Here is a 12,453-nt window from a genome sequence, read left to right as displayed (position 1 = left end):
AAAAACATGTCTAACAAACCAAATAAAAGACACCCAGGAGGTGGGGCAGCAGGGGGCAAAGGCCTGTGGCACAGACAACAATAGTGTCATTGCACCCTGGGGTTGGAAAGCGAGCACGGTAATACAGTACAATATAAAAACGATTGAGCTAAGAATGAAAACTATGTTTTAAAAAGGGTAAATGGGGTTCCGTGCAATCCTAGCATGCAAAGTAAGTACATGCCTACAGTCACTGCACAGTCATATCACAGATATTGGCACTGGATGGGAGCAGCGGGATGACAGGAGGGGGCAGCTGTAATAGGGAGGACCCTGTGCGCTGCTGCAACAGCAACAAGATTACAGTGTAGTATGTGGTAGCCGCAGGCAGCAGTCATGTCCCCGGGGTGTCACCAGCACCAGGGCACACTGCAGAGCTATGTACCGCACCATCAACTGCCACTGCCAGTGCCACTCTCACTGTCGCTGTCCCTGTCGAGTTTAGCCGACAGGAAAGGTTATCCGGAAGTTACGCGCGATTCTAAAGGACGGTTGCTATGGTGACTTTGGCCGAGGCCCGCTAGGGCTTCCGTAGCTGGAGGAGTGCCGGGACGCTGTGCTGCATACCATGAGTGAGACCCGGCGGAGAGTTTCTGAGTGAGTAACGCCAGCAGCGCGGGGCATTAGGGCAGCGGCTGAATGCGAGTGCCGGGGGGAGGTGTGAGAGAGCCAGTGACACAGAGGGCGCAGCAGCGGGCCGTCTCTTCCCTGCTGGCTGCGATACGATGCGTAGTGTGGCGGCAAGCCTTTCCCTTTACATGGGCATGGCGCAGCGCTCGGGGCACGCATGCTGTGCTATATGGCATTACGGCGGCGTGCGGCTCAGCTATGCTAGCAATATGCCCAGTGCCGCCGTGTGCTGGTGACAGCGCTGCTAAACTACTTATTAGTTATTATGTATTTATTTTTTGCTGTCACACAGAGATTTGTCTTTCTGTCTGTCTATCAAGATAGTGCTATCTGCAGAGGACAGAGGTCATATGATCCAATACCAGGAAAACAATCCTGGCTTGTCAGTCACTACGCTGGGGGCAGATGACACACTGTAGTGGTGCTTTATTTGCATTCTGTGACCTGACCTGCTGCACATTTAAACAGCTCAATAGAAACCTGACCATTGGTCTTGACATTTATTTATTACCAGTTATTTATATAGTGCACACATATTCCACAGCGCTTTACAGGGAACATTTGGACATTCACATCAGTCCCTGCCCCAGTGGAGCTTACAATCTATATTCCCTACCACATATACACTAGGGTTAATATTTTGTTTGGAGCAAATTAACCTACCAGTATATTTTTAGCATGTGGGAGGAAACCGGAGCACCCGGAGGAAACCCACGCAAGCACAGGGAAAATATACAAACTCCGCACAGATAGGGTCATGGTGGGAATTGAACCCATGAACTCAGTGCTGTGAGGCAGTAATGCTAACCATTACACCGTCTTGCAGAAATCCATGCCAGCACCCCTAACGTCAGCCTTTCTACTTTCTCATTCTGGATTTCCTGGTCTCAAACTGAAAATTCCTGGTGAACAACTGAAATTCCGGGTAACACATGCACAGTTACATCGCTGGGGGGTACATAAGTGAAATGATACATTTTAACATAATAACTAACAAAACAAATCACTTGTGTTATTTGTTTTGTGACTGAGAGTCCGGTCAGTTAGTCATGATAGAATTTTAAGCTTATTTTCCCCACCTTTTAATTCACAATTAAACCTTTATAAGTAGTTACTGATCAGGGTCAAATTTCTCCAAAGTACAGGAAAGAATGTGGGAAGTGGAAACACTGTCTAGCACTCTCCTTTTCCACACTGTAGAAGTGTTCTATTTTCTTATCAGACATTTGGGGTCCTAACTATTAAACGTAGCTATCTCTGTTTTCACTGGATAGGGGAGGCCGGGAGATGCTGGGGATATAAGAAGAGGAAGCTACAAGTGAAAATGATAATAAACAGGAAAATGACAGGCCCAAATAGCGCCCCCTGCAGTGCCCTGTGCCATGGCACAGGTCGCACTACCCTAGTTACGGCCCTGGCTGTCACAAAATCAACCCCATGAAATGGGTAGGCCTATTTTAACAAGAACTGTGACTGTAAGCATACCGCCACAAGCCATCTTTTGCTATCAAACTATAAGAATGGCGATAGCAGAAGATAATGATTGCAAAAATGCTTCATAATTTCATTAAAACATGTTTTCTTAAGGATGTACTTTAAACTAATCAATTTTTAAATGTTTTTTTATTATGTTTTTTCCACTATGTCAGACTGGGTCGCCCATGAGCACATGCCTGGAGACTGGCTTGATGAAGCAGAAAGCGATGCTTCCGGCTAGTACCACTCAACTGCTCTGGCAATAATGAAATAATAAATAATGGCAATAATAATAATTGCTGCCTATCACAGAAATAGAACATATGTTATCAATGCAGGTTAAAATATAGGGGCCTTTTGGTGAATTGGGGAGTGGGAGTGGAAGAAATATCTCCTTATGGGGCATATTTATTAAAGAATATTTGCAGGATATCTACCAAAAATATCCAGGGGGTAACCACATATTAATTATCGTCCCTGATGTAAGTACAGCAGATATCAGAGATTCACCATTTACAATTGCAAATATAGCCCTTGTAATTTTTCAAAGGGTGCTGCTAAAATGCTGAATTTACCAATTGATCTTCAGATGGTGTTGGGCGTTGTAGCCTGTAGGCTACATCTGGCAAAGTTTACCAGGAGAGGCATCCATAGGATGACTGTGCATGTGCAGTAGCGCGGCCGGAACCAGAAAATAAGTAATGCGCGTGATAGCTTTCCTTTTACACATTGCAGGGACCGGCTCCTATCTGAGCCTCTGTCCTTGGATGTGTATTTTAATAAATCCCAGCAAACCTTAATTTCTTATTGCTGCAATAAGAGTTTATAATTATCTGGTGTAAATCCCGATCGTTGATAAATATGTCCATTAGAAGTGTCTTTGGATAAAACGTGAACTTAAAAGCAGAATATTTTTATATGTACTTTCATACACAGAAGAAAGGTAAATATTTGAAGCTACATACTTAATTCCTGTATGTTCCCTGAGGAAATCCACTTACTAGGAACACAGTGTGCATGTGGTCTTATTTATGTATCGGCTATACTTTCTGCATCACAAAGTATCGTTCGTTAGAGCAGCCATGAAGCAAGAGCTCTGGTTCTTCATCTCCTATAATTACAAGTGTATTTCTCCACCTTTTCCAAACCGATATTTACAGACAATGCATTTTGAATAAAGAGTAATAACAGATTAAAAAAATACACATTTTTGCTGAACAAATAAAGCTATCGTTTAAGGTCTATGACAATTTTTAGTACTTACAATGTTGTCTTGTCCCTGTTTTGAAATGGTGTTGTCAGTCAACATGCAAAATTTGTTGCACTTCCATTTGAATTCATTAGGTAAGGGGTTTGTCTGGTTTTCAGTATTGTTTGTTTGGGCAGAAAGTTTGCATACAGGAGATTTAGCCCTTGGCACCCAGCTGCTTGGCAAAGCTGAAAATGCATTGTATTGCAAAATATAGTTCTGGAGACCTCTCCAATATTGGTAAGACAATGAAAAGGCATTGAAACATAGGGGTCAATCCTATTCGGTGCGAGATGCCATTTTCACTTCGAATTCGCATAGCAAATTAACTTTGCAATCCAATTAGCAACTCTCACTGAATCAGTCAGACTGAATTCGCAACTTTCCACTTGCACCTCCCTGATGGTGAGAGATGGAAAGGAAAATCTTTATTTTAAGGTTAAAATGTCGGGACATTGTGCTGAACCCCTTGGACCACCCCAATAACTAATTATGCATTTGGAAGTTTCCAACTAGCTTAATTAGTCCAATAATTACATGTCATTTTTTGGGGGGTAAAAAAAAAAAGTCCTCAAATTACCCCAAATTAAACTTGTTCGTTAGTTTAGGCACCCCAAATTTAATTACAATAATTTTTAGTTGAAAAATTATTTTTTATACATTTCTTTCAAGGTGCCCTCAATGTATACCAAAATCACTCTTTTTTCCTACTTTTTTTTTACATTTTTTGTTTAAATCGTTTGAGATTAAACTAAAAAAGTTAGTTTTTTATCATTTTCTTGCAGTGAAACACCCCCCCCCCCCCACAAATCAGCCATTTGACACCATTTAAAAACCTTCTATGCAGTCCTGCTAACGTTCCAGGATGGCCTCACCACATTTTCATGCATTTCTCGCAATCTCATTTAGCAGTCAATTCGCACCCCTCCGCTGCATGTAGTGCAAATAGGCATATTTAAATGGATTGTAGAATTCTCGGGAGTGCGCTTCGCTGCAAAGTGTAAGTTTCAAGAGACAAACTCGCTACTCGCACCTAATTGGATTGACCCCATAATTTATTGAACGTTAACGGCTCAATCTAATTAGCCATGAAGGGTGTGAGTTTCTGTTAAAACTTTGGCAAGGGCACCGCATTTTGCGTCCCGCTCCAAACCCGTGCCATGCTGCGGTCACGTACCTACATCCCCTCCTGGGATACCCAAGGAATAATAATGTAATTAGAGGTTTTTAAATTGTAGAATATGGCCAACATATTTTTAATTTCCTTTAAAAAGCAGTAAAATGGATGTAAATGATGTGGGACATGTATGTTGGGTGTTATATTGATGGAGAAGGGGATTTTGAACTTACAGGTGGGATTTTGCTAGTGTTTGTTTTACAAACTTGAATCCAAAAACTTAAACATCAATTTTGGGGACATTTCAATGTACTCTAAAATACTCTATACACTTTTATTTATTAACTTTTATATAGCGCACACATATATAATGCAAAGAATATTTCAGTCAATCACATCAGTCCCTGCCCCAGTAGAGCTTACATTTTATCCCTATCACGTGCACAAACATATTCACTAGGACAAGTAATCTTTTGTTTGCAGCCAATTCATTTACCATTATGTTTTTTGAGTGTTTGAGGAAACTGAACACCAGGAGGAAACCCATACTTACACACTACACACAGACCAGCCATGGAGGGCAGTTGAACTCATGATCTTGCTGTGAGGCAGTAATACTAACTACTATGCCAACCATGCTGCCCCAACACTGCTTAAATACACTTGCACGATATGATTTATAAGTTTATTTATTTTTTTAAAAATCAATCATTTGACACTATTTATCAGCCTCCAATACTTTGCTTATGGCCACTAATGGCCTTCTACTTTCATGGTATCTTATTTGTCACTTTTTTTGGTTCACAATGATTTCCCCACACTTTTATGTACTTTGCATAGGTCACGCACTGCAGAATTATTGCCTGGCATTGCTGCACTGTCCATGATTTGCCGTTTCTAATTGACTTGCCCGGCTGTCTGGAGCACGCTTGATGACCTTGTCCTACAAATTGCACATGAATGTAATGTGGGACTTCACACTATGGATCCCACGGCTAATTGAATTAGTTGTAGTAGGAAATGGTATGCTTGTGTTCACTACAAACATGTTGTCCGCCACCTTGTGAAACTAGAAATAGTAGGGGATAGCTACCATTGTTATTTGTTTTTCACGCTATTAGAAGTGATCAAAGCACCTGGAAAATGTTTCCATGGCTTGAGATGTAGCAAAATGGACACATTGTTGATGTAAAAAAATATGGCTATTTTATTTATTTAATTATAATACTAATAACATGAATTTGATGCACCTGCAAAATAACAGGGCCACATTTGAAATTACATGTAGATGACTATTTGCAGTGGAAGGCCCTTTTAAAAGGAGACAGACCTGGGTCTTAACTAGTATTGATGAAGCACAATTGTAATGACTGGCCCATTGTTGATGATTCAACAGTTGTCATAGCTTATGATCGGGATACGTTCAGTATCCCGACATGGGATGCTGGCGCTTACAATACCGGTGCCAGAATCCTGACACCTGTCATAATCCTGGCATTGACATCCTGACCGCCTGTATCCCAAAGGTAAGTAACGGGGTTGGGGGGAGAGTAAGGGTTGGGCACTAGGGGGAGGGGGAGGTTGGGTTTAGACACCGGGGAGGGTTATGATACCTACCGACAGGTGTTGGCATCCCAACCCATCCCCTTATGATCTACTAGTTGAAAAGAAAACAATTCCTCTCTTAAATTGGGTACACGCTACATGATGTGCACCCAGCACGACATCACCGACGATGGGACCCTTGCTGATGCCTGGTCTAACGGGGGGGGGGTTGGTGGGGGAGAGAGTAACATGTCATGCTGCATTCTGTAGCATGGCATCGTTAGTGACATCCCCCCCCCCCCCCATCTGCCCTGCAAAAGAAGGGCTGGCGGGCGATGTTGCTAGCGACTCGCGGGTGCGCGCATATCATGAGTACGCACTAGTCGATGTACCTGATATGTCGCTCCGACCCGCGGGATCGGACGACATCGTCTAGTGTGTACCCAGCTTTAGCCTTGTTCTTTTTCTTACTACAAGGCTCTGCTCATTTTTATGATTTTTCTCCTAAAACAAATGTTTGTTTTGGGGATTTTTTTGCTTGTTTTTTTTAATATTTACCAAGGGTAATGTGCATTGACCACAATATAAATTACTTCAAAAATTTGGGTCCAACAATAATCTTTTTTTTGTTTGTTTGTTTTTCCTTTTGAGATGAGTGTACTTTCGTAGTCCTAGGGGTGAATTCAATTCGCTATTCTTAGGGAAGATTTCAATTAGATGAGAGTTAGCAAAAGCAAACTCGCATCATAAAACTTGCATACATCGCGGCAATGTGCGCACCCACATAATGCGAGATTCAATAAGAAACAGCGATTTGTTGGACTAGCGGCAAGGTCATGCAACTTTTCTGCAAAATACAACCTGGAAGATGTGCATGAAAAAGTGGGGAAATCATCCTGAACCCCAAAAAAGTGACAACTGAAATAGTAGGACCAATATAGAAGGATGTTAGTGGCCATAAGGAAAGTACTGGAGGTATTTAAAAGGTGTAATATTACTGATTTTTGCATTTATTTGATGAAATATGGAAACTTTATAGCTATCAAGTGTTTATTAGGAAATGTAAGTCTTGGGGTACAGATTAAATGTGCTTAATGTGATTTTTTATTTTTTGTGTGTGTTTTTAAACAAGTTTTAAAAAGTTGGGGTAAGTACTTTTAGCTCAGATCTGAAGTTCTGAAACCTATCTCCCATCAACACCCCCATATATCTGTCCCACATAATTTAACCCATTATTGAGCTTTTTAGATACATTCACCTAAAACTGACCTGTTTTTATTGGCCAGATTATGCAATTTAAACTTCTCCAAGTGTGTGATCATTCATTGGGATGGGTGCACCAGAGTTTGTGTACTTGACAGTTTTGCCTTAGAATAAAGATTTTCCCTATATTTTTACCTGGGGGGGGGGGGGGTGTACACAAAAAATGGTGAAGTTGCTGGTAAAATATAATGCAAGTTGTTTTAAATTGCTAATAAAAATTTGCTGTGAAAATGGCTCCCTGAACCCAACTCGCTCCTAACTGAATTGTCCCCCTAGAATTTGAGCAGGCTGGGGAGCATATTGTGTCAGTAATGCATTCAACTGCTAGATTTAAGCCCTGGGATGCAAGGGAAAACTTATGATGCTAGAGTGTGCCTCACGCTGAATTGAATTTCCCCTTTTATTTGTATTTCTCTATCATCCATGGCTCGAGAGCTCTACAGTATTATACCTGCGCGGTGGTTCAAAAATATCCCCGTCCCCAGCACTGGTTTACACCTATGTATTATTAGTTAAGCTGCATACACACACAACTATATTTTGAACGATATTGTTTAACGGAAATCGTTTTAAAAAATCGTTCACATTCTGAGTCAAACGAACGATAGTCGTTCATGCGCGTTCATGTTTGTAGTTTGCAGTTCAGTCAGACTTGTCAACTCAACGATTTTCATTAATTTAATATGCAAAAATTGTTTGTAGTTGAAAAAAAATCGTTCATTACACTTTAAAAAAATCTGACAGAAAATCGTTCATAAAATCTTTCATAAACTCGTTGGTAACAAAATCGTTGTGTGTGTGTGTATGCAGCTTAAGTGTGCTGCTCTGTGTAAACCTGCTACTCCAGACAGCAGCTTCTGAAAAATGAGTCTCCTAAATTGCCTAAGGCTTTTTGTGGCATGATCTGCTTGTAATTGAATCTTTCACAATACAGATTTGTAGGGCTTTAATAAGAAAATTATGTTTGTTCCATATATTCAACAGTATTTTTCTTTAAAGCACTCCTCTTGTAAACCCCACACACAAGCAGTTAAGAAGAATGTAAACAGATAGTAGCAGTGTTTGCTTTACTTCTGATCTAACAAACTGTCTGCTATGGTATAGTACTAGTTGTTTGTGCATGCTGTATTACTAGGACGCCCAGTTTTCTCATGTGACTAACGATGGAAATGTAACATACTGTATGTGCAGTACTTTAGTAGCCGTGCTTTGCAGATTTGTTTTATAGGATCGGAACGATCTATCATACACATCGTATATTGTGTGCGCCCGACCACCATCCACGACGGTCGTTCATCGCATCATTCACCTGCTGTTCTGCACGGGAGTTGGGATGATGCTATGAACAACACTGTGTTGTTTTGTGCAACATGTAACGGTACATGGCAGCGTCGTATACTGGGTCTTGCAGTGTGTACAGCGCGCAATTTATTGTGACATCGCATTGCTGGGTCACACCATTGTATACGGTGTGTACCCAGCTTTAGGAAAGGTGCATGCTCTAAGGTAGAGAGAATGAGCACTAGTGTGAATTTGAGGAAGGAATAGTCTGCAGATTGCTGAGAATAAATTTGCTTGCTTACTGAGCTTGGATGATTTTTTTTGAAACGCCCAAAGCTGTGTGTGTTCAAAGGGCTAGGTTACATCATCCTATTATACAGCTTCCATGATAAACTTCCTTGTGTACAAGGCAAGCCAGTCTTAACCAGTTATTTACCAATTGACATTAATAATCGTTATTATTTGATCCATCCACTGTGCAGCTTTATAACAGACTTTTTTTACAGCTATGGTGCAGCATGTTGACCCTTATGGGGTTTCTTAAAGGGTAACAAGACTGCACATAATGCAAACAAAAAGTGCTCCTGTCACAGCTCCTTACTGTATATTTCCTGAGACACTTATCTTTATTAACAATTTAGAAAGGCTGTGGAATGCATATAAATAAGTCATGCACAATAAGCATTAGCAGTGCACCACATACTGCAAGTGAGACAACCATATGGCCATGCCCTCGCCATGTGAGTGGAAAGATGGTTTATTTTATAGTAAGGATAATATTGTAAGTAAATATGAGTATGTCACATAGGGGGAATTCAGGTGCTGATTCAGACCCTCTCGCGAGCGCAGGACGCTCGCAAGCGGGTCGATGGTGCCGAATTGCGCATGCGCACGACGGAGGGAGCTCCGTCGTGCGCATGCGCGAGACCCGAATAACGACGGCCAAGCCGTCATTATGGGTCTCGCACCAAAGGGGGCGTGCTGTCGATGGTGAGTGACAGCACGCCCCCTTTGGTGGGCGTGCTGGGGTCGTGGCTGCCAGACGGAGGCGTTCCCATGGGAACACCTGCTGTCTGAGTCCGGCCCCACTGACATCACTGGTGATGTCAGTGGGAATGATTTTGGCTCTGATAGAGCCAAAATCACTCCAGGGCTTGCTGTCACCGAGACCCTACCGCAGGGTCTCGTCACAAGCGCGATGGTCTTGACCATCAAGACCATCATCATGGACGCTCGCTATAGCTGTGGGTGGTAACCCACAGCTATGCGAGCATCCATGAGGCTGCTCCAAGGTGAGGGAGGAAAGCCCTGATTCAGAGCGAGCGCTCTGGTCAGAGCGTCCGGCTCTGAATCAGGCCCTCAGTTGTTGGACAGTAATTTAGCTCCTGGTCTAAGTGCCCGGGAACTATTAAATAAGTTCAGTGACGGCCACTTCTGCGCACACGAGAATGCACCTGAGCCCTACTTAAGGAGGATTTCTGCTCGTACCTCAGGAGACTGCGAGCAGCAATCCGTAATAAGTGCAGCCTTGGGGCTGGTCGTGGTAATTAATTGAATAGCTTCTGGGCACGTAGCTCAGGAGCTAATTTCCCCAGTGACAATTGAATTGTGCCCATAGTTGTGAATAGAAGATAACCAACAATTATGTGTGGTTTCTGTTATGTGCTATTTTTAGTGTGAATACTGGATTTGGCAAAGCGTTACATGCTTTGACAAAGGAATGATTATATCCCTTTAATGGGGCATGATAAATAATATGGAATAGCACTCTTGGCAGTGCTCACTCTCCCACCAGATCTTTGCCAGAGGACAATTGTTAATTGCATTTCCAGCTCCATATTACAGCTTCACATTTTCTCTGTGGATATGCTCATTGGCTACATACAAGCTCAACTAAAGAACTCTAGAGAGTATTGTTTTCCTGTTTTCCGCTGCGTAGTTTTCTCAGGCCAACTGACCAGCTTCTCCTGCATTGTAACAGCTCTCAGTGTATTGTAATGAGCATTGAAAACCCCAGGGGAAGGGAGGTAGCTATATATGCAACAGGGTTAGAACCAGTGAACTAGCTAAATCTTAGATTTTTTGCAAATTTGTGTTTGTTTATAAGGTGTCTGTTGCCTGTGCTGCAACTGTAGATCTCTGCCAGCATGAGACATGTCATGCATTTTAGTCAGATTCCTTCTGAGAGCATGAAAAGTACATTACAAGTGCATGTGATATTTTTGATGTTTCCGGGTTAGGTATGAGGTCGACATTTTGAATGCCTAACTCGCCACTACATCCTGATCCATTACTTCCTCCTGCAAGTGCCTCTCTCTTCCCTTCTCCACTTGCTGTTAGAGCTCCCATTAAGGGCTCATGCACACCAGGGACAGTAACAAAGAGACTTGTTGCTTCCAGAATCCCTCAGCTTACAATTTGAACACTTTTTCTGTTCTTGTTCCTCCTAGAACTGAATCATTTCGATAGCCAGCACAGTTTTTCCTGCATTAACCATTTGATGAATAGAGCTCAGGCAGACATGGCACACTTCTGCATGTAAAATACCTGTAACAGTCCTTACTAGGAAATTGAGTTTGTACATGTAACCTTCTGTTTTTACTTACTGACGTTGTAATTAGAGATGAGCAGTTCGGTTTTGGCTCTGATCTTCCCACCAAGTTTGGATCAAAAGGTCATCTTTCACGGATAATACCTCATCTTTGTCCATGAAAGATGAAATTTTTCCTCGTTCACAACCAAACTGCTCATTATGCTTTTTTATTTTACTGATAGGTATACTCTGGTATTGTTCAGAGCAGGGGTGGGGAACCTTTTTTTCTGCCAAGGGCAATTTTGATATAGATATATATCTATATAATTTGTGGACCCGGTGCAGGCCACGCCCTCTCCATGTGATGTCACACATGGGCGGGGCCACAATCGCTGGTGATTACAGCAATGCTCTGAGCATCCGAAGGAGCTGTAAGGGCAGCGGTGCGACCGTCTGAAGTGTCCTAAGGATGCTCCAGGCCCCCTGCTAGCCAGATGAGGCTAGCAGAAAAAAACTCAGAGGGCCAGACCAAATGATTCCGGCCCCTGGGCATGAGGTTCCCCATCCCTGGTTTAAATAGTTGTTAAAAAATCCTAGACATGATTTCAAAGCTATAATACTGCACTGCTGTTATGTACCCTAATAGATAACTCCTCTTGTCTCTCCAGCATTACCATGGCACAGCTGGCAGTGGTGGTAGGAGTGGTGACCGTCCTGGTTGCTCTGATTTTACATTCATCCATACATAAGGTGGAAGAAGGGCACCTTGCTGTGTATTACAGGTAATCCATGAAATTTATGTAACTTGAAATAATAATAGAAATAATAACCCTAGTTAGTTCCAGGCATGATATTGGAACAGAAGAGGAAAGCAAACTGTTCCTATTCCTGGTTTTGTTTTCTTTTAATTATTTTTTTTATAGTCTATCTTTTCATCTTCTTTTTTTTTTGCATTATTTTAGTTATTCGACTTAAACTAAGTGTATATATCCCTTGCTTTTTCTCATCACATCTGCCCACTTTCCCCAGCTTATTGTGAGCATCCTATTTGTTTTGTTTCCTAGAGGGGGAGCATTACTAAGTACTCCCAGTGGACCCGGGTACCATATCATGTTTCCTTTCATCACATCCTTTCGATCGGTGCAGGTAAGTGGCACTGACTTCCGTATATTAATTTATTATTTCATATAAAAGTGTGTTGTTTGTGTTTAAATACACGTAAGCTACCATGGCAACATTTAAATGTATCTTTTTAATGTCCTACGTCAGGGGTGGCCAGACTTTTGGACTCCGTGATTTACAGAGTCTGAAAATGGGACA

General features: G+C 42.0%; 1 protein-coding gene across 1 annotated transcript in view; it reads left to right on the top strand.

Moving 5' to 3' along the window:
• Positions 1-390: 390 nt before the first annotated feature.
• Positions 391-12,453, top strand: part of ERLIN1 (ER lipid raft associated 1) — a 52,286-nt gene continuing 40,223 nt past the window's right edge. The window contains exons 1-3 of the mRNA XM_088474978.1: positions 391-636; positions 11,802-11,915; positions 12,198-12,279. Coding sequence (XP_088331104.1) covers positions 608-636; positions 11,802-11,915; positions 12,198-12,279 — 225 coding nt within the window. The 5' untranslated portion in view covers positions 391-607. The remainder of the gene's footprint in view (positions 637-11,801; positions 11,916-12,197; positions 12,280-12,453) is intronic.

Source organism: Taudactylus pleione, unplaced genomic scaffold (genome assembly GCF_031769625.1).
Source record: "Taudactylus pleione unplaced genomic scaffold, aTauple2 ptg000157l, whole genome shotgun sequence".
NCBI lineage: Eukaryota > Metazoa > Chordata > Amphibia > Anura > Myobatrachidae > Taudactylus > Taudactylus pleione.
The sequence above is the reverse complement of the archived record's forward strand: the minus strand, read 5'-3'. Positions and strand labels throughout refer to the sequence as shown.